We start from the raw sequence: 19868 nt of genomic DNA on the forward strand, positions 1-19868 counted from the left end.
GGGTGCCACTACCTCTGCCAGGCCGGCCCCGCCTTCCTCACCCACTTGTGGCAAACAGGCTCACATGCTTTGGGGCAGGGCTGGAGCCAGAGCCACGGCCCCAGGGGCAGCGGTGACCTCAGCGTGGGGGGTGCCACAGGCTGGGGAGAGGCCCGGCCCTGTCCTCCTGGCCTGGGTTCAGCAGTCCCAGCCTCCACCCAAGCCAGGAGCCTGGGGTGCAAGGGGGCAAAGCTGGGCACAGTGCAGAGTGACAGGGATGGGGCTTTGTGAGCGTGAGCAGCCAGCCCCTACCCACAAGCATGGAGACAGCCGGTACAAAACAGCCAATTTACTGCACGAGGGGGCAGAGAGTAAGGGTAGGGCCCAGCTGAGGGGGGAAGTAGGGATGTCCAAGGGGCTCGCTATGTACAGGGGGCAGGACCGCAGCCACTCGGGGAGACCGTCAGGTGCTGGAGACGGATGGGGCCGTGTAGGTGTGGAACCGCTCGTGCGCCCGCTCCTGCGTGAGCAGGCGCAACCGCATGGTGTCCACGGCTTCCTCCAGCCCAGGCTCCTGCGCCACCTCCACCGTGTAGTCATTGGCCTGTGGAGGGGGGGAAGGGGTCAGGGTGTCTTAGTACCAGCTGCAGCTCTTGGGGCACCAAGTCAACCCCCCAGTACAAGGCTGTGGGGGGGACCTGGCTCCAAGCAAGGCAGCTATGACCTTATCAACCCCCTGATAAGAATGAGCGGGGAGGACCTGGGACCTGCACAGGACAGCTTTTCTATTGGAGACCAGTCCAACCACCCCTAGGAGGCCTGGGTCTTCCAGCACCATTTCCCTGACGCTAGAGCAAACCAGCGCTGGCCGGTGGATCAGCAACCCCCAGCACCCAGAAAGGCTGGAGTGGGAAGGATCCAAGCATAGCAATGCCCGTGCTCTGCTGTGGGGGTGTCCCAGGCTTCTGGGCTGTACTACTTGTCCCCCCACCCTGTCCTGCTCCGTGTGTCAGTATGCAGGGTTAAGCATCCGCCAGGGGTGCTGGATGGGGCTGGGCTGTGCCACTGCTCCTGCTGGCACCAACACCACAGGGTCCTGGCTGGAGAGGCTCAGGCTCAGCCCCATGCTGCACTGGGGCAGGAAGAGATTTCCCCCCCTGCTCAGACTGGTTGCACCAGGAGGGGGTTTGCCTGCCTCGGCCTGGGGTCTCTGCAGCACCTATGACCCCCCTGGCAGCAGCAGGACGTTGGTAGCTGTGGGGGCAATGTCTGGGGCTGTCAGGGGCGACTGTCGTGCGGCTCTGAGGTCGGACATGAGGTTTGTCTGGGCTGGTTTGCACAGAGCTGATCTTTCTTCAGGCAGGGCTAGGACTGGACGTGACCCTGCAGCTCCCTGCCAGCCCCGTGACTGGCATTTCTCTCATTTCTGTGAGGTGGCAGGGGGCAGAGCGGCTGACCTGCCCCGAGTCACAGGGGCACTGGGACGGGCAGACACCCCCCACCAGCACTCACCAGCTGCAGCGAGGCCAGCATGAAGCGACACACTTCGAAGGCCGGCTGCCCAGCCACCAGGCTGGCGAAGGAGCGCCATTCCCCCACGCGATCGAAGCGCGATGTCAGCCGGTCCCCGTAGCTGTGGATGTCAAAGACGGCCCGGTCCTCCTGCCAGGGAGGAGAAGCGGGCATCACCCCCATGCCCAGGGAATGAGGCTGGGGCTTCCCCTCCGAGAGTTACAGCATCCAGCCTGGCTGGGGGAACCAGCCTAGAGCAGGCCCCATCAGGACGGCTCTAGAGCCAGAGCAGGGCCCAACCCACCCCGAGGCAGGCAGGGAAAGGGCCTCACCTGCTCCTGCAGCAGTGGTCCCATCTTGTCCTCCCAGTCGCAGATGCGCCGGGACAGCACGGTCTCCCGCGCGTACTTCTGGGAGTTGGCTATGAACAGCTCCTGGGAGGGAGGAGGTGGGATCAGCATGGCCCCTCTGCCTGGCTCGGAGCGAGGGGACGTGCTGGGGGCACTTGCCAGGACAGGTGGAAGTGGAGCGATGCGAAGGGGCTTAGCAGGTGCTGAGGTCTGACCACGGCAGGCAGAGCCCCGGAGCTGCAGCTGGTGGGACATGGGGCTGGGCTAAGGTCTGCTCGCAAGTCTGTCCTGCTTGGCCCCGAGTAGGGAGCCCCAGGCCACTGACTGCAGTGGCAAGATGGGCGGGGGGAGAAGGGGCGATGGGCAGGTTGGGATGGGAGTCTGGCTCCCCCCACCACCACCCCACGGGAGGGGGCTACGTACCACGTTCTTCCGCACCAGCTCCTCGTAGCTCAGCGACTCAGGGATGTCCGTGGGGCCTGCAGGCACAGGGCAGGCTGTAGCGAGCACACTGGGTGCAGCAGGGACACTGCTTCCCCGCTTTAAGGCACTGCCAGTTTCCCCTTCCCCCACCCTCCACCGTGCGCTGGAGCAGCGGGGGCCGTACGAGCCCCCACGCAGCTCCCTGCCCCTCTTGCTTCCAGCGGAGCATCCCGGATGCTGCAGTTCTGCGCCTATTTCTTGCAGGCTCCCCCCACTGCAGGGTCTGTCTAGCAGGAGCCGGTGCTGTCAGTGCCTCCCACCCTGAGCTGGGCCGCGCCCACGGCCAGGTCTGCAGGAAGAGGGCAGTGGGGACCGGGCAGGGTACGTTACCTGGCACACCCTCGGCCAGCTCCACGAGGGGCTCCAGCGGGATGTTCTCGGGCTCCAGGAAGTCATCTGCGGGAGGGAGAACCCAGGTCAGGGCCCTTGCAGAGCTGTCGTACCTGCCTGGCCCCAGCCTACAGCCCAGGGCAAGGACTCGGGACCCTAGAGCCTGCCTGGGCCCAGCCCCCTCCGCAGAAGCAGGGGAGTCGGTCCAGAGCGGCTGGTTTGGGAAAACCTGGGCTTGTTTCAGCCTGGGGCCTCCCCTCCAGCTCAGCTTGGCCCCATGGGGCAGGGCTGCAAACAGCCAGCACAGGAGGTGTCTGTGCCCCAACCTAGTGCTGGCAGGGGCAGGGGCAGGGCCAGGGCCACTCACAAAACCCCAGTGCCGGGGAGAGCCCTGGGGTAGGGCTGGGTCGATTCCCTGCGTGCCCAGCAGCCCCCGCTGGGCGTGACCACACCTGCCTCACCGTCATCGCGGTCCAGGTAGTTGTCCTCCTGCTCCACCTCCACGACAGGCAGCTCCTCCTCAGGCTCGTCGGCATGATGCTCCGGCAGCTGGTTCAGCAGCTGCAGCCCCTGGCAGGCGAGACGCATGGGCATCACCACCAGCCTGGCCGCTCGGCCTTCGTGCTCGTTCAGCCCTGTCCCTGGAGAGCTCCCCTGGGAAAGCCCCCGGCTGCAGGGCAGCCTCCCCTCTCTGCCCACATGCCCAGGCCCAGCAGAGCGGCCAGGGACTGGCGCCCCTGCCCCACGCAGCTCCCCCCTTACCATCCTCCTCTGCAGCTTCTTCTGCACGTTCATCCGCTCCCGCAGCTGCCTCCAGTACATAACCTCCAGATCTGCACGAGACACGGCAGCAGCTTGGCAGGGAGACGGAGCCCCGGCCCAACCAGGGCCCCTACTGCTCCCATGGACCCCAGGAAACACCCCGGGCTGGCTGCAGTCTCACAGGCCACACAGGCTCCGTCCTCACTCCAGGTGGAAGGGGAACCCCAGCACAGGGTGGGCACCATGGGTAGTAGCTAGGCCTGCCAGAGCACCCCTGCAGCGGGCAGCTGCGTGGGCCCCAGTGCCCCGAAATGAGAGCTGCTTTGGCAGAGGTTTGCTGGAGGATGGGATGTTAGTGGGGGGAGGAGGCCAAGTACACCCAGGCCACTCACCAGCAAACGTGGGCCCTTTCCTCCTTGTCCTTCTGCTGTCAGCTCCGCCGTGCTCTAGAGAGGCCAAACACAGCTGCAGTTAGACCTGGCCGGAGGACGGCTCCGTCATACCGTGGCCCCCCTTGCAGCTGCTGCCAAATTGGGTCACCAGGAGGCTGGTGGAAGACGCGGGGGCAGAGGGGCTGGAGAACCAGAGCGCGGTACTCACGGGTGGCTGTGAACCACTTCATGAAGTCCTGCAGCTTGCTGAGCCGCCTCTTCCGCTTGCTGCCAGGCTGGTCGTCCAAGCCACGCGGCACTGAGAAGGGTCTCCCTGGAGCCGGGGGAGAAGGGGGTGAGGGCTGCACCAGGCAGCCGCTGCCTCCACTTCCTGCTTCCGTGGAGCGAGGCCGGGGCCAGGATGGCCCAGATGGAGCCAGAGCCAAGCAGACGCTGAAGCCCAGAGGCAGCCGGGCACCAGCCCTGCTACCCCCGCCTCACCTTTTTTAAAGGGCTTGTCCTCAGAGTTGTCGAAAGGGTCGAGGCTTCGCCACGGATCCAGCATCTCCTGGTGCAGAGAAGGCAAGCATGGAGAAAAGGCGCCCAGGCCGTCTAATCCCGATCCCGTCCCTGCCACCCACTTGGCACCAACAACGATGCAGTCGTCCAGCTCCGTGGCCACCCCCAATGGCTGCAGGGTCTGTGCTCGGCTGCAGTTGCCCCTGGCATCTGCAGGGCAGTGGGGGCAGTCATAGGTGCCTTCTGCACTCACCTCCAACTGGGCCAGTGCTGGCAGGGACCGGTCCTTTCCCTATCGGTGCATCACAACCTCTTACCTTTACGTGCGCGCTGTGGTCCATGGCAGCAGCCCTCTCCCGCAGCATGTAGCCCTTTGTCTGGGAAGCGCACTAGGAGACAGGACAAGCAGCGCCGTGAGGGATACAGCAGGAGCGAGTCCCAGCCCCCACCTTGCCCAGGGACCCTGGCACAGCCCCTACCTTCTGCTGCTCAACGTGCTCGACAACAGCTGGAGCTGCCTCCACGTCCTCCTCCGGGACATCAGGAAGGAAACCACCGCCACCATCGCCGCCACCATCGCCGCCTCCATCGTCATCAGCGTCACACTCGGGCGCTGCTGCACCTGGTAGGGGAAGCACGGTTAACTCCTCGGGAGGAAACACGCCTCCCCATCCAAGCAAGGAGAGCCTCAGCGAGCTCCTGCACCCTGCCTGAAGCCTCTCCTGGGGGAGGACAGTTGCTTATGTCCCTCCAAGCAGGACACCTTCAAAGCCTGGGAATGGGAAGAGAAGAAAGCACATCCATCCCGGTGATGCAGGGCTCGGCGCACCCACTCCCCTCCTCTAGCACAGGACAGGACTAGAGGATTACAGCATCACCATCAGATTTTGTACTGGAGAACCAGCCCCCCAGCCCTCCCTCTGTCGGCACAGTGCCTCCCCAAGACACGGGAGCCCCAGGTCATGCTCAGCTGCCAGGCAGCACGCCTCACCTCCGTCGTCAGAGAAGTTCAGGACCGGGATGGGGGCCTCGCAGACACTGACCTCCCTGGACCCGTCTCCCCCCCCCGGGGCGGCAGGCTGCAGTCCTGTCGGGGCTAAGGAAAAACAGGGGAGTGAGGACAACACAATTTTAGTACCGTAACGGGGAGGGATCTACCACACGTCATGACTCGTCTGACTGCTTGCTCGCGGCTGGCATTCAGATGATGACTGGATTTAAATAAATGCATAAAGCAGACAAGAGGACTCTGAGCTTGAGGGCAGGGAAGCTGGAAACAACTGGAAGGATGACAGAGGAGGGATGTGACCAGCTGTGCCAATGGTCTCACTGGGACTTAAAGCTGCAGGGTCCTGGCTAGAGGGTCCCGTCCTCCCCTCAGGCTCAGGTGGACACTGCGTTGGGTCAGAAAAGAATTTCCCCGATCAGATCAGTATGGATTGAGGGGGTTTTGCCTTCCCCTGTAGCCGGGAGCACGGCCTCTGCCTGGGACCTCTGGGGAGTCCCAGCTGCGGCCCCCCCGGCTTTCCCTGGGGCAGGTTCAGTGCGATGCCTGGTGCTGTGTCAGCAGTCACGGTAGTTTTCCTAACAGGTTAGAGGATGGATTTGTCCGGGCTGGTTTGGACAGGGCTGATCCTGCCTCGGCAGGGGGTTGGGCTTGGTAACCTCTGGAGCGCCCTGCCAGCCCCACTTCTCTGGGACTCAACATCCCCAGTCACCTGCACCGTGCGGCCAGCCCCGACCCCACTGCCCTCACCCAGCACGCGGGGCCGACTGCCGTGTTTATAAAGCTCAGCCTCAAAGGTCAGACATATCCTTCCCCCTCCTCGATTCCACAGCCCGTGGCTCCGTTTTGCAAGGGAGACTCAGCCCATTTATTTCTTATTTCAGTATTAAAGACATCGGAGTCCCCTGTGGTTCAGTGGTATAACCCATGTCTACCACGCAGGAGACCTGGGTTTGATTCCCAGACGCTTATACAACTACAGCCACGGAGGCACCAAACATCTGGACTCAGTCTGGTCTTTGGATTCTGTCTCAGTGACCTAAAGAGCGGATGGCAGGCCTGGGCAGCCTCCACTCCTCCAAAAAGGGAGAGACCGGGCTGCTGCCAAAAATGCAACAAGCAGGAAGTTCCCATCCTCTTGCAAACACACCTGGAAGAGGGTAAGCGACATCTTCCAGGAAGACAAGGAGGTTTGAAGGAAGGTCTAACAGCAGAAGACACACGTCCCAGTGCTGCATCTGCATGGGGATCTGCCCAGTCACCGGTTTCTTACGCAGCCACTACAACCAGCTGGTTTCTATAGTCGCCCAAAGCAGAACCCAGGTACGCGGAGCGCACCTGTTCTCACTCACTGCCGACGTGCAACCCCTGCGGCGCTGATCAGCTGGCCAAGCGCAATCCAAGCCTCTAGCTACGTTCCCTACGTCATTTCTTTACGTTTAAGTACCACGTGCCAATAGCCAGGGATGAAAACAAACCACACAGGGCCAGGGCTGGTCACAACCACGCTGCATACCTGCCGCTGTGTCACGGTTCCCGTCCTGGCGCTGTGCCTCGAGGTGCTGCATGGGCGAGAGGCCGGCCAGCTCCAGCATGAAGGCGCCGCTGGGGTGAGGGGTGCATGTGTTCATGCGGAAGTCCTTCCGGCTGGCCAGGATCTCTCCCTTCCGGCTGAGGGGGGGAAGACTCGTGTGAGAGGCCCCCTCTGATGTGGCACCACCCCCCCTCCTGGCAGCGTGTTCCCGGGAGCCGGGGCACGGCAGCGATTGAGGACAGACAGAACAGGGGGTTCTTGCACACAGCATGGGCGTTAGGAAGAGGAGGAAGGACCCAGTACGGACAGACCCTGTGTCCCATCCCAACCAGCACAGAACATGGGGCTGGAGGGATCACTCTGGAACCCAGCCCCGTGTCTGCCCGCTCCTGCGCACACCCAGCACCACACCACATGGGCACCCCCAAGCCCGTCAGGAAGGCAGTGATGGAAAGGCACCATGAGGCTAAACTCTACCTGAACAGGGGGTTGCCCTTCTTCTCAGCTTCCTCCGGAGGCACCAGGGCCATGGGAGTCAAGGGGACGATGTTCACGGTCTGTGAAGACAAGGCTGCGTGTCCTCCTGTCGCTCCGTCCTGCCAGGACACCACAGGCCCAAGCCGGGAGCTCCGAAGGCTCCCTCACCCCCCAACAGATAGTGACCAAGGTTTCTGGCTCCCTCCCCGCAGCGAGGAGTGCACCGCGCAGCCCGAGGGGCTCAGCTGCCCGTGCTCCCAGCTGAGGTGGGATCCACCCAAAACCCCTGCCAGGAAGGGGGTACAAGAGGCCGGGGCTGGAGACGGTATCTCTTACGCTGGGCCGATGGTCCTTCCTCATGTTCACATTATCTGCAGACGCATCCTGAATGTCATCCAGCGAGAGGAACTGTGCGGAGAGAAACGAAGAGCGCTGAGCAGGCCAGCGGCGGAGGGTCTGGAGAGCTGGATGGAGACGGCACGTCTGGGACGCCGACAGGCGGGTTTGCCAGTATCCACTCTGAGCCCCCAAAGAGCTCTTGCACCCGGCCAAGAGCACCGGACAGTCCACAAGAAGCTCCTGACAGCCTAGGACGACCTTGGACCTCCCTGCATGCCTCCCCGAAGCAGCGAGGGCTCGCCTGCCCCACGCCGGCCATCCTACCTCTTCCTCCTCCGTCCCGGTCCTAACAGTGGCGTCGGCATCGTGGCCGTCCTCTCCCACGGACGCAGGCTGCTTGTCCCGCCTGGGTCAGGAGGGAAAACAAGAGAGTGCAGGCATCTGAAACTGTCGCTGTCAGCAGAGAAGTTCCCTGGGGCTGCGACTGGGGCATCGGTGCGACCCCAACCAACGACACTGAGGAAGTCACGGCCCGTCTCCCCCAGCTCCAGGGCAGGCAACGCATGCAGCTACCAGGCATGTCTGGCCCTTCCCATGAGCAAACGTGTCAGAGACAGGCCTGGCCTCAGTTGCTGTTAAAGAGTCCAGGAGGGCAAACGAAGAGGGCGAGTCCCCCGATGGGCATGTGGCTTCTCCAGGGACAGCCAACGCTGAGCCTTCCCCCAGCAAAGGGCACAGCTGGCAGCGGGGCCACAGCCTGCCGCGCTGGAGGCAGGCCTGTACCAGGGTCTCTCCCTGCTGGCAGACGGGGCAGAGGTGCCGGGTGCCCACAAAACGCGCCAGACACACACCCATGGAGGCAGCTCCATGCGAGAGAAGCTAGCTGCAGTCCCCGGTGGCCCGTGGCATCAGGCTGCAGCATGGGCTGGTCCACCAGGATGCTTCAGAGCCAGGAAACGGGACGGGGAGGGAAGCAGAGACCAGGTCTGGCTCCATGACAGTCACCGTCACGCAGCTGCAGCAGCTCCAATGCCCCAGACACCGCCGGGCCCAACCCAACAGAGCGCAGCAAGGGTCCATCCCGGCGTAGAGGCGCCGGCTCTGACACAGCAGGTTTCACTGGGGAAGTCGGCTGCAGGGCAGGAGCCCAGCGCCAGTTTCACACCAGGGCGGTGAGAGCCTCGCCCTTCCGGGCTTTCGGTAAGAGCCGCAGCTGCCACCAGCCCCAAGACAACGTGGGGGAGCGCCTCGGGCAGCGCTGGGGACAGCCAGGGGCACGTGGCAAGGGGGAAGCTCCCAGAGACGCCTGGCACAGCACCGAAGCAGGCCTGTTCTGCCAATGAGGGGCGTTGGGCCCCCAACACGGCTGTCGTTGCCGCAACGCAAGGCCACGATCCTGGATCCGTGCCAGGGGGTCCCAAAGGGAACCATGGATGCCCACGAGCCTCGTGCAGCGCTGCATCGCCCGGGGATCAGCAGCTCCAGGGGAGCAGACCCCACGCCTGGAGCTGGGCGTCAGCACACGGTGGGGCACTGGCCCCCAGTTTTGCCAGCGCCTCCTTCCCCGGACCCGGCAGGTCACTTTGCTGCCAACCACAAACCAGAGGCAGCTTCTCCCCCCGCCAAGGGCAGCGAGTGCTGCAGGGACCGGTTCAACCCCGCGCCACGCTGCAAGGCCCTGGCTCGGAAGAAGCTCAGGGAGGGCAAAGGACCGCGCCGGCGAGGCACGGATCCGCCGTCCAAGCCGGCTGCAGGGGCGTTGGGGGAGCCCCCAGCACTGAGCCCAGTTGGCAGGAGAGGCCCCTCGGGCCCTGACTTACTTCTTGTTGGAGATGAAGTCGAGGGCCTGGTAGACCAGCGAGTAGAGATATTCCACCTGCCGGGATAAAGTGACGGGTCTGAGGGCTGGGCCCTGCGGCTGCCCGTCTTCTCCACCAACGCAGCCCCTGGAAGGGGTTTTCTCCCGGGCGGCCGATCCCTGGACTCGGCTTCCGCAGAGCGAGGCCGGGGCTGGAGGCAGCCACGCGTGGCCCCTGGCGAAGCTCCCTGCGGCCTGGCCTCGCTCCGGGCGCTCACCTTCTTGCTGTAGATGCAGGCGGAGCCCTGGATGAGCAGCGCCGCCTCGATGAAGTTCATGGTGGTCCTGCCGCCGTCGAAGGAGATGCAGATCTGGTCCAGCTGCGGGGAAAAGAGGAGCAGGGGCTGCTGGCCGCGGCGGGCAGGAGCGGCACGGACGCGCGGCCCGGTCCAGCGGGCTCTCCGCGCGCCGCGACCCCCACCCCGCCGCGCCGCGCCGCACCACCGCGTGTCCGCACCTCCTCCAGGTACTCGCCCAGCTGCGCCGCCACGTCCACCTCCCAGTTCTTGGTGAGGTCGCGGATGGGCTGCAGCAGGTGCAGGAAGCGCGACTCCGCGTCGTCCATCGCGCCGGCCGGCGGGGCGGGGGCAGGGGTGGGGCGGCTCCGTCTCCCTCTCACCCGTGTGCTGCCATCAGGGGCGGGGCACTGCTGGAGGGGGGGAAGCAAGGTGAGGGCTCAGCACCACACGCGTGTGCATGCACACGGGGACTCCCGCTGCAGGGGGTGGGGGTGCCAGGGGGTCTGCCGGAAATGGGGGGAGGGGGGATAGGGGGCCTGGGCTGTTCCATGAAGTATGGTGGGGGTCCGGGCTGTACCATGGGGTGGGGTGGGGGGCCTGGACCATACCACGGGGCACCCCAGGCTGTACCATGAGGCAGTGGGGGGGGGGTTGTGCGGTCCGGACTGTACCATGGGGCTGCGGGGGTTCTTTTGGGGGGTACCACTGCACCGTGGGGGGGGGGGGGCGCGGACCGCACCACGCACTCACCGGCACTGGGAGGGGTGGAGCGCGCTCCCGTCGGCCCCCGCGCGGCGGCCGTTTCGCGCTTCCCGCGCGAGAGTGACGTATACCGCGCGCTGACGTGTTCGGGGCGGGGCGGAGGGCAGGGGGCGTGTCCTGCGCGGGCCCCGCCCCGCCGGCCCGAGGCGCGGCGGCCGTTTGGCGCTTCCCGCGCGAGGTTGACGTGCGCCGCGCGCTGACGTGTACGAGGCGGGGCGGAGCGGGGCGGTGGGGGCGTGTCCTGCGCGGGCCCCGCCCCGTCGGCGGGCGGCTCCCGGAGCTGTGCAGCGCCGCGCACCGCCATGGGCGACCCCGCGGGCCTGGCCCGCCGCCTGCTGCTGGCCGGCATCGCCGCCGCCTACCTCGCCGCCTTCGCCTCGCTCTACCGCCAGCTGCCCGGTACGGGGGGGGGGGCACTGCACTGTGTACATGGGGGGGCGGTGCAGTGCAGTGCAGTGCAGTGCAGTACACACTGCAGTGCGGTGCAGTGCACGCTAGGGGGGTGGGGTGGGGTGGGGCAGGGGGAGGGGGTGTGCACGGTGCTGCACGCCCGCCCTGACGCGGTGGCGGTGTGCTGTGCGCAGGGCTGTACGGGCGGGACGGGGTGCTGCCGGCGCGCCGCACGCTGCGCTTCACGGGCCGGGCGCTGCGGGAGCAGCTGCGCGACGCGCCCACGCTGCTGTGGCTCGGGCCGCGCCTGGGGCTGGACACGGAGCAGGGCATGGAGCTGCTGTGCCTGCTGGGCGTGCTGGCCTCCTTCGGCGCCCTGGTGTGCGACCGCCTGCGCGACGCCCTCGTCTTCCTGCTGCTCTGGGCGCTCTACCTCTCGCTCTACCAGGTACGTGCCCCCAGACCCGCCCCACGACCGCACGCCTCCGTCAGGCTCGCACGCTGCTTCACACACGCACATACGTTTATAGCTTCGCACGTGGGCACACACCCGTGCACGTGGTTTGGCATACACATACGCACGCCTGGTTCAAACACGCGCACGTGCACAGTTCTAGCCTATTTAAAACTCGTGCACACACGTGGTTCTAGCCTAGCACGCACGCAGTTGTAGCCTGTTTAACACCATCACCACGCAGAGTAGTAGTTTGTTTAACACACGCGTGCACAGTTTGAGCCTGTTTAAAACACACAATTCTGGGCTGTTTAACGTGTGCATAACATGCGCGCACACGCAGCGCTAGCCTGTTTAACATGTACGCAACTCTATCCTGGTGCGCACGTGTTTAACACGCATTCACACGGTTACAGTGTGTTTGACATGTGCACCGCAGCGTCCGGGGCTTTGTAACGTGTGCACGCGGGTTTGGCCTGTGGAAGCGCTGTCTGGCTCTGAGGAGCTGGCGGGGGGGGGGGTGAGTCAGCTGCTGGGAGCAGGGGGGGGCAGTTTCTCTTCCTCGCGAAACCGAAGGAAATAAGCTCCGGACACGTCAAGCTCATGCTGCAGCCTGCTGCGAGCTCCCTGCAGGGCAGTGGCTGCGTTAGCCCCCACGGCGCCCGGGTGCAGCAAGGCCTGCGCGAGATCTGGGCCCAGCAGCACTGAACCCCCCTGGGTCCGAGTGCCCTGCCTCTTCCCAGCTGCAGCTGAGCCCCGCCCCCCCCCCCCCCCCCCGCCAGGCGTTCCCCTTGGGGCAGGGAGCCTGGGCCGCGTGGTGCAGGGGCTGCCGAGCCGTGGGGCTGGGGGTGCCCCCTCCGGAGCTCCCCCAGAGCCTGCGTTTCCCTCCTCCGGGCTGGGCTGGGCACTCGCTGCGTCTGCCCTTTTAAGGGGAGGCTGGAGAGAGACTTCCTCCCAGCTCCCTCCCTCCGGAGCAGCTGCAGCGATCGGTCTGCGGGCAGGGCCCGGGGGCCGTGCAGCACAAGCTGCCCCCGCGGATGCCCTTTGCCCCCCAGCTGCAGCCTCTCGCACCCTCGGGCCTCTCCAGAACGGACGGGAATGACTAAACCTGTCCCGGGCGCTAGGCCAGAGCCGGGCGGCTCCTCTTGCTGCCGCTCCTGGTACGGCCCGGCCCTGGCACACCGGCCGCAGGCACCGTCTTTCTCTGGGCTGGCCTTGGCCCCGTCCTTGGGTTTGGCCCGGCTCCAGGGAGCTGGGTGATATCCTGGCGACGGAGCCAGACGTCTCTGTCTCCCTGTTCGCCCTGTGCCTTCTGGAGGGGTGGGGGGCACCTTTCTCCGTGCCTGCTCACCCTGGCCCTCCCTCTCTCCGCAGGTGGGGCAGGTGTTCCTGTACTTCCAGTGGTAAGTGCTGCCCGTGCTGGCCTGTCCGCATGCACGCGTGTACATGTGTGTGCACACACGTGGGAGCTGGGCCTTGGGGCTGCCTGGCACCCTCGCTGCCCAGAGTTCGTAGCAAAGCTGGAGTTGTCCCAGGCCAAGCAGCCCCTTGATCCCAGCAACGCGCTGCCCCCCACCCGGGCGGGGAGGAGAAGGGAGGGGAATGACGCTTCACATCCTACGTGTGGCCTGGGGCTGTGGAGATGTGACGTGGGAGCCAGGACGTGGCTGTCGCGGCCTCCCGCAGCTCCACAAGCGAGGTCAAGGCTGCATTTGGACCCGGGCTGCAGCGACGGAGGCATTTGGGGCTCCGGCATGGGGGCTTCAGGGGCCCTTGCTCTGAGGCGAGGCAGGAACGTGGACTCCAGAAGCAGTGAGGAACACGGCTCCTGTCCTAGCAGCTCTGTGCCCCCACCAAGGCCTGAGTGCCCGGTCGTGGGGGGCAACCCTGTGTGACTGCCCCTCTGCCAGCACATGCCTTTATCGGCTCCTCCAGGGCCGGGGTCTCCGGCAGGCGCTGGATATTGTCCTCCGGCCGAAGCTCCCTAGCTTTGACCCCTGGGTATGTCCCCTCTTCTCCCCGCAGGGACAGCCTGCTCCTGGAGATCGGCTTCCTGGCCGTGCTGGTGGCTCCGCTGCACCTGCTGAAGTGGCGCAGCACGGCCTGGCGCCCCCACGACGGGCTCCCGTTCTGGCTGATGCGCTGGCTGCTCTTCCGGCTCATGTTCGCCTCGGGCGTGGTGAAGCTGACCAGTCGCTGCCCTACCTGGTGGGGGCTCACAGGTGAGGGCCCCGCTTTCCCCTTCAGGGCCACCCGGGCAGGCCCTGGTGCTGGTAGCAGAGTCCCAGCCCCTGCACCCACTGGGCCGTGCTGCCCCTCCGGGGTTTTGCCTTCCTCTGCAGCGGGGGCACGGCGTCGGCCTGGGATCTCTGCAACATCCATGACCCCCCTGGCAGCAGCAGGATGTTGGCAGCCCCCTTGTATGGCGGGGGCAATGCCTGGGGCTGTGTCATGTAGCTCCAAGGCCGCGCACAGTGTTTGTCCGGGCTGGTTTGGACAGGGCTGATCCTGTCTCAGGCAGGGCTTGGACGGGATGCGACCTCGCAGCTCCTTGCCAGCCCCGTAACTCTAGGACTCCGATTGTATGGCCTGGTCTGTGGGTGGTGTCCCTCCGTCTGCCCCCGCACCCTGCCCCTCTCCTGCTCCAGACCCTCTCGCTACCCTCCGTGCCAGGCACCTGCCCCGCTCTGACCGCCTGCCCCGGGGGCCCGCTGTGTGCCCGCAGCCCTGACCTACCACTACGAGACGCAGTGCATCCCCACGCCAGCTGCCTGGTACGCCCACCAGCTGCCCGTCTGGTTCCAGAAGCTCAGCGTCGTGGCCACCTACGTCATCGAGATCGCCGTGCCGCCCCTCTTCTTCGCGCCCATCCGCCGCCTCCGCCTCTTCGCCTTCTACTGCCAGGTGCGTGGTCCAGCTGGGCCTGGGGGCTCCGGGGCCCTGTGCCTGCCCCATGGGCTGTGTGGGTCCCAGCCTCGCTGCAGGGGACAGACTGATGCCTGAGGGTCTGTGGGCAAAAGCAGGGTCCTGCTGTCATCTACACCCTCTGAGGCTCGGAGCCACGGAGCCGGGCTGAATGCAAAGCAGGCCTGTCCCTCACGCTCCAGCCCCAGGCATCTCCCTGCACCACAGTCCTGGCCTTGTGGTCCCTGGCGCCAGCAGGAGGAGGGTCCTGCGGCTGCCGCCTGCATGTCTGGGCAGCAGAGATTGAATGGGGCTGGGAGGCCATGCAGCAATCAGTGCCATGCAGAGCTCCTACCCTGCAGGGTCTGGGTGGGAGGGGGCGCCCCAGCCCCCAGGAAGGTGTCAGGGGGCTTCTGGTACGGTGCCCCCGCCCTGGCTCTGAGCTCCCAGGGTCCCTACAGGTCTTGCTGCAGGTGCTGATCATCCTCACGGGCAACTACAACTTCTTCAACCTGCTCACCATCGTCCTGGCCTTCTCACTGCTGGACGACGAGCACGTGGGGCTTTGGCTGGGGCGCAGCCGCAAGAGGCACGGCACCGGTGAGTCCCTTGTGGGGAGGAGGAGATTCTCCTCTGGGTTCAGCGCCCCCAATTCCTGGGTATGGGTGCAGGGGTGGGTCCTTTTCCCCGTGCAGCTAGGGGAGTTGTGGGAGGAGTGCGTGGCTGGATAGAGCATTGCCAGCCCAGCTCAAGCAGCCATCGCTAGGTTTCAGAGTCAACGCCCCACACAGAGGGCTTGCGTTTCAGACACTGGCGGGTAGCTCTGTGTTGGCAGCGTTCAGCCGTCGTGACGCGGCTTGTCCCATCTCCTCCCCGCAGCCTGGCCGCCAAGCCTGTCCTCCTTCCTCTCCGCGCTGGTGGAGCTCACGGTCTACGGGCTGCTGCTCTACGGGACCGTCCTGTACTTCGGCCTGGGCATCAACTGGGAGAAGCAGCACGTTGAATCCAAGATCGGTATGGCACTGCCCCCCTCGCTGCAGGGCGGGCCCTGCTAAGTCCAACACCTGGGCCTGCGTGCCCCCTCGAACCCCAGGACACTAGCAGGATGCAACCCCTAGCAGCCCCTGGGTTTCACCATGCTGGGAGAGCCCCTTCAGGTTGAGGCTGGCCAGGCTGCCCCCAGGCCTCGGATACAGCATCGCTCGAGTCACCATCATTAGGCTTAAGAGTTAACGGCTTGTGGTGCTATGCCTGGGAGCTCATGTTCCAAGCTCCCTTCGTGCTCTGGTACGTCTGAGCAGCCTGGGCCCGGCAGCTCTCAGCCTGATCTGCCCTCTCCACGCTCGGTGCCTGTGGCTCCTGCACCCCGCCGCGTCCCCAGGGGGTGAGGGGGTAGGGGCCGCGGCTGTCCACTCCTGCCTAGTACTAGCTGACTGCTGTGTGCCCCCCCCTTTAGCTTTCACCTACCATGAGTTCATGCAGTGGTTGAAGACCGTGATGTTGCCTCTCATCGGGCTGGGGCTGCTCTCCCTGGGCTGGGAGATCCTCTCGTCCATGTACCGGTGAGTGACCGCTGGGGGCCTGGGAGGTGGTGGAGGCATGGAGGAGAGGCTGTGGAGCCCAAAATCATAGACCCTTAAAGCTGTGAGGCTGGCAGAGAGGATCAGCCCCGTCCAAACCAGTCCAGACAAACCTGTGCCCGACCTTATAGCCACACGACACAGTCACCCCTGACGCAACCTCAGGCATCATCCCCGCCCCTGGGAAAGCAGGGGGGCTACGGCCACCAACATCCTGCGGGGTCGTGGGCACTGCAGAGAGCCCAGGACGAGGCCGTGCCCCCGCTGCAGAGGGAGGCAAGACCCCCCAGCGCAACCAGTCTGAACGGGGGAAATCCCTCCCTGCCCCAGTGCAGCCTGAGTGCAGGGGCAAGACCCTCCAGCCAGGACCCTGCGGGTTTGGTGCCAGCAGGAGCATTGGCCCAGTCCAGCCCCTTCCCCAGCCTGGGCTGCAGCAGCACCAGTGCCTCGGGAGGAGGCTTGAAACCCCCCGACACATGGAGGAGAAACGGGGGCAGGGGGCAACCAGCACAGCCCAGAAGCCTGGGACACCCCCACAGCAGAAGGACCCGGGCTCTTAGTGCCCAGGGTGAGGCTGGCTGTGGAGGGAGTGGGGGCATTGCCGGCAGCCCTTCCCACGTGTCTGCATCTGACCCAGACCTGCCCCGTGCTCGCTCCCCCAGGTGTGCCTGCATCCGGGGCTTCCTGTGGAAGCTGTGGGCTGCGCTGCAGTGGGCCGTCTTCACCATCGCCACCTTGGGGATGTTCGGCCTCTCTCTGGTGAGTGCGTGCACCCGCAGCCAGCATCCCATTGCTGCAGCAGGGAGGGCACAGGGCAACCTGGGTTGCGGGGCTGGGCTGGGCCTCCTGCCGAATGCCATGGGGAGAGGGAAAAGCTGGAGCCTGTGGGGGTTGCTGGCGGAAAGCCTGCGGGAATGGGAGCCCAGGGATCTGGCCCAGCTTTGAGCTATAGTAGACAGTGGTGTCAGCATTGCAAGGAGCAGTGCGTGGGAATATTGAGCCTGGGAATTAGGGATTAAAGCACCTATGGAGCATGGGAGCGAGGGGCATGGCCTCTGCATCAGATTGCCTGGACTTTCAGTGCTGGAGGCTGGAAGGGAGAGGGAGCAGGGGAAACCCTGCTTGCACCCAGTCGCTCTCCTGTCCAGCCTCCACTCCCTGCTCCGCGTGACACCGGAGTCTGGGCACGACGGACCTGGGTCTGACCCAGTCCACGGCAGCTCTGATGCTCTTGTGGCTCCGGGTGCGAGTTCTGCTTAGGGCAGCGCGGCTGGGGCTGGCGGGCAGCAGGTTTTGGGTGCTGTCAGAACCGTCCGTGCCTCGTGACTGTCTTCTCCGTGGCTGCTCAGGTACCATTCACCTACATCGAGCACGAGTCAAACGGGAAGCTGTGGCCCAGCCTGCACCAGCTGTTCGGTGCCGTGGACCGCTACCAGCTGGCCAACTCATACGGGCTCTTCCGGCGCATGACGGGGGTGGGAGGCCGTCCCGAGGTGGTGCTGGAAGGCAGCTACGACGGGGAGCACTGGACGGTGAGTGGAGGGCTGGGCAGGAGTGGGGGTGTGAGCGATGAAGTTCCCCCAGCTTAGCCGGGTCACCCTGCTGGCTTTGGGGGCCACCGGGTCTCCCATCTGAGGACCTGGCGTTTATAGGCTGTGAATCAGGGGCTTTAATTAGGGTCTGTGTCACACGGGGTGTCCCAGGTTCTGGGGAGCTGATGCATCACCCCAGCCAAAGCTCATGGGCCCCACGAGCACCCTGGGTCCGTAGCACACAGCATACCCGTGCCAGTCGCTGTCTCTCCCTCCTTGGCTTGGTCCCTTTGGCCGCTGCTGCGGCCCCCCCCACCCCAGAGCCAGCTGCCTTTCAGAGAGGGGCAGTGATGCATGCACAGGGGGTGCACTGCTGGCTGCAACGCCAACCTCCCCTCCCCATCGCCACAGGAGATCGAGTTCATGTACAAGCCGGGGAACGTCAGCGCGGCGCCGCCCCTGGTGGCCCCCCACCAGCCCCGCCTGGACTGGCAGATGTGGTTTGCGGCCCTGGGGCCCCACACCCACAGCCCCTGGTTCACCAGCTTCGTGTACCGCCTGCTGCAGGGCAAGGAGGAAGGTGAGCAAGGGGTGGTGGGGATGTACGTCTGGGTGTGCGCCCTCAGCCGGCCCTCCTGCCACTCGCTGGCCCCGTAGGGCTGGGGCCGGGCATAGCGTGGGGTCCTGAGCTGATACCCCCTGGTCCCTGCAGTGATCCGCCTGATCCAGGTGGACGAGTCCAACTACCCGTTCAGCGCGCAGCCGCCCACCTACCTCCGAGCCCAGCTCTACAAGTACTGGTTCACAGAGAGCTCCAGCAAGGGGTAAGTGCTGGGGGGTGGGGGGTCCCCCGTGGCCTCCAGGGCGTGGAGGGGGGAGCTGGGCTTGCTGGGCTTTGACGGAGCACTTGGGTGACCGTGCATGGGACGGAGATAGGGTCGGGGCCCAGCTGCAGCCCTAGGGAGGGAGCTGGCCTGCGGAGAATAGCTCCCCACACCACAGGCAGGGTGATCCCTGCAGCGCTCTGCCTGGTCCGAACGAGCAGCAGAAAGGCAGGTGCCCCCAATCCTATGGAGGGCGGTGGGGTCAGCTGGTGGGTCAAAACCACCCCCTGGGGAGGGAGCGGAGGGCTGGGCTGAGCCTGTCCGTCCCGCAGGGAGCCCCCGCAGCAGTGGTGGCGGCGGCAGCACATGGAGCAGTTCTACCCCACCGTGTCCCTGGGAGACCCCACGCTGGACGCCCTGCTCAGCCAGCACGGGCTCAAGGTAAGCACCGCCGGCAGGGCCGTGGGCCGGGGGGCTGCGTGCCAGGCTTGGGAAGCGCCCGGCCCCCCTCACGGCTGCCCCGTCCACCTCCCTGCAGGACAAGTCTCCCCTGAAGCGTCCGGCGGAGGCCACCCTGCCGCGGCTCCTGCAGTTCATGCGCAAGCTGAGCCGCCCCTACACGGCCCCCACCCTGCTGTGGACCCTGTACCTCATGGCCGCTACCATCCACCTCCTGCGGGCGCTGGGCAGCCGGGCGCCGGGCGGCACCCCCAGCGGGCGGCACAAAGGCCCCCGGCCACGGCTGGAGGGGGGCGGCGCCAGCGGGGACCCCGGCGGCAGCGACAAGAACGGGCAGGTGCGGCGGCGAGAGGCCGAGGAGAAGGGCGAGGGCCGTGTCCGCACCACCAAGAAGTAGCCGCCAGCGCACCGACCCCCCCCAGTCTTCCGGGCATGGACTGACGGCGCCTTGTGTCTGCACTCGCGACCCCCCCAGGTCTCAGCCTCCTCCGACCGCAGCCGTGTGGGTCCTGGCTCTGCTGGGGCCCGGGTGCCCCTGACACCTCCCCTCCCCTTCCCCCAGACACCGGGCCCCATTCGTCGGTCCCTGCTGGGCTGGAGAAGGGCCGTGGTGGGTGCGCTCCCTTCCCCACGGCCTGCCTAGCCCTCCAGGTCTGTGCCTTCAGCTCCAAATCTGGCACCTGCAGGTCTGCCGGGGCCGGCATGGTGCTTCCAGCAGCTGTGCCGTGGGGTGACCACTGCCCCCCACGTGCCTGGCAGCTCAGGGTCGTGTTGGGACCCCACCTGCTGTTACGACCCTCCGTGGGTGCTCACGGGGCCTTTCTGCCTCTATCCAAACCACTTCGCTTATTCTCCTCCCGTGCCCCCTGCGGGGCTCAGCCCTGGGCAGGAGGGTCCCCGGTCCGGAGCAGTGCTGGGGCCCGCGGCCTGCTTTCCGCTCAGCTGCGGCAGGGCCCCGCTGTCACGTTCTTCCAGCTGCTGCCCCCAACAGAGACGTTTCCTAGTTTTCTAAATAAAGCTTTGACATTCCAGGCCTGGGTTTCTGCCTGTCCCAGCCTGCAGCAGGACCGCGTGTAAGGGGTCCCTGCCCTTGCTGACATCCCCCGGAGCCCGTGCCCCCCTGGATGCAGGTGCTCGCAGTGGAGGCCAGTGCAGCCCCTCCTGCCAGGGGCCGTGGAGCTGGGGCAAGGGGTAGCACTTACAG

The 19868-nt window shown here is 65.8% G+C and overlaps 2 protein-coding genes across 4 annotated transcripts; one reads left to right on the top strand and one right to left on the bottom strand.

The window, feature by feature from the left end:
• Positions 1-313: 313 nt before the first annotated feature.
• NCAPH2 (non-SMC condensin II complex subunit H2) lies at positions 314-10598 on the bottom strand. Of its 3 annotated transcripts, none has more exons than XM_059725600.1 (21): positions 10510-10598; positions 9978-10169; positions 9739-9840; positions 9483-9538; positions 7987-8068; positions 7660-7731; positions 7324-7403; positions 6829-6983; positions 5298-5402; positions 4786-4928; positions 4624-4695; positions 4289-4355; positions 4017-4121; positions 3809-3862; positions 3417-3487; positions 3107-3224; positions 2655-2720; positions 2265-2320; positions 1824-1925; positions 1492-1641; positions 314-583 (listed from the first exon to the last, which is right to left on the bottom strand). In XM_059725600.1, exons 2-21 carry the CDS (start codon positions 10083-10085, stop codon positions 443-445), a joined length of 1905 nt encoding a protein of 634 aa, XP_059581583.1. In that variant the 5' UTR covers positions 10086-10169; positions 10510-10598; the 3' UTR covers positions 314-442. The 3 variants fall into 3 exon arrangements, with proteins under 3 accessions (XP_059581583.1, XP_059581584.1, XP_059581582.1); XM_059725601.1 differs by having other exon boundaries at positions 9978-10166; positions 10510-10575; XM_059725599.1 differs by lacking the exon at positions 10510-10598 and having other exon boundaries at positions 3116-3224.
• Positions 10599-10767: 169 nt separating this feature from the next.
• On the top strand, positions 10768-19695 carry LMF2 (lipase maturation factor 2). The gene is made up of 14 exons (XM_059725598.1): positions 10768-10920; positions 11106-11359; positions 12740-12768; positions 13391-13587; positions 14091-14269; positions 14731-14869; positions 15149-15283; positions 15726-15831; positions 16512-16608; positions 17199-17381; positions 17793-17961; positions 18094-18205; positions 18538-18646; positions 18744-19695. The coding sequence occupies exons 1-14, from the start codon at positions 10824-10826 to the stop codon at positions 19059-19061; spliced, it is 2124 nt and encodes a 707-aa protein (XP_059581581.1). The 5' UTR covers positions 10768-10823; the 3' UTR covers positions 19062-19695.
• Positions 19696-19868: the final 173 nt, after the last annotated feature.

The sequence above is a fragment of the Alligator mississippiensis genome, chromosome 4 (assembly GCF_030867095.1).
Source record: "Alligator mississippiensis isolate rAllMis1 chromosome 4, rAllMis1, whole genome shotgun sequence".
Taxonomy (NCBI): domain Eukaryota; kingdom Metazoa; phylum Chordata; order Crocodylia; family Alligatoridae; genus Alligator; species Alligator mississippiensis.

Bases quoted from the DNA above. Each gene is read 5' to 3' on its own strand.
- NCAPH2 (XM_059725600.1), bottom strand. From the start codon at position 10,085: ATGGACGACGCGGAGTCGCGCTTCCTGCACCTGCTGCAGCCCATCCGC. The intron at 3,488-3,808 runs GTGAGTGGCCTG...TGTCTCGTGCAG, and splicing joins GAAAGGGCCCACGTTTGCTG to ATCTGGAGGTTATGTACTGG. The intron at 2,721-3,106 runs GTGTGGTCACGC...TCCCTCCCGCAG, and splicing joins CCGCGATGACGGTGAGGCAG to ATGACTTCCTGGAGCCCGAG.
- LMF2 (XM_059725598.1), top strand. From the start codon at position 10,824: ATGGGCGACCCCGCGGGCCTGGCCCGCCGCCTGCTGCTGGCCGGCATC. The intron at 15,832-16,511 runs GTGAGTGACCGC...TCGCTCCCCCAG, and splicing joins ATCCTCTCGTCCATGTACCG to GTGTGCCTGCATCCGGGGCT. The intron at 17,962-18,093 runs GTGAGCAAGGGG...TGGTCCCTGCAG, and splicing joins GCTGCAGGGCAAGGAGGAAG to TGATCCGCCTGATCCAGGTG.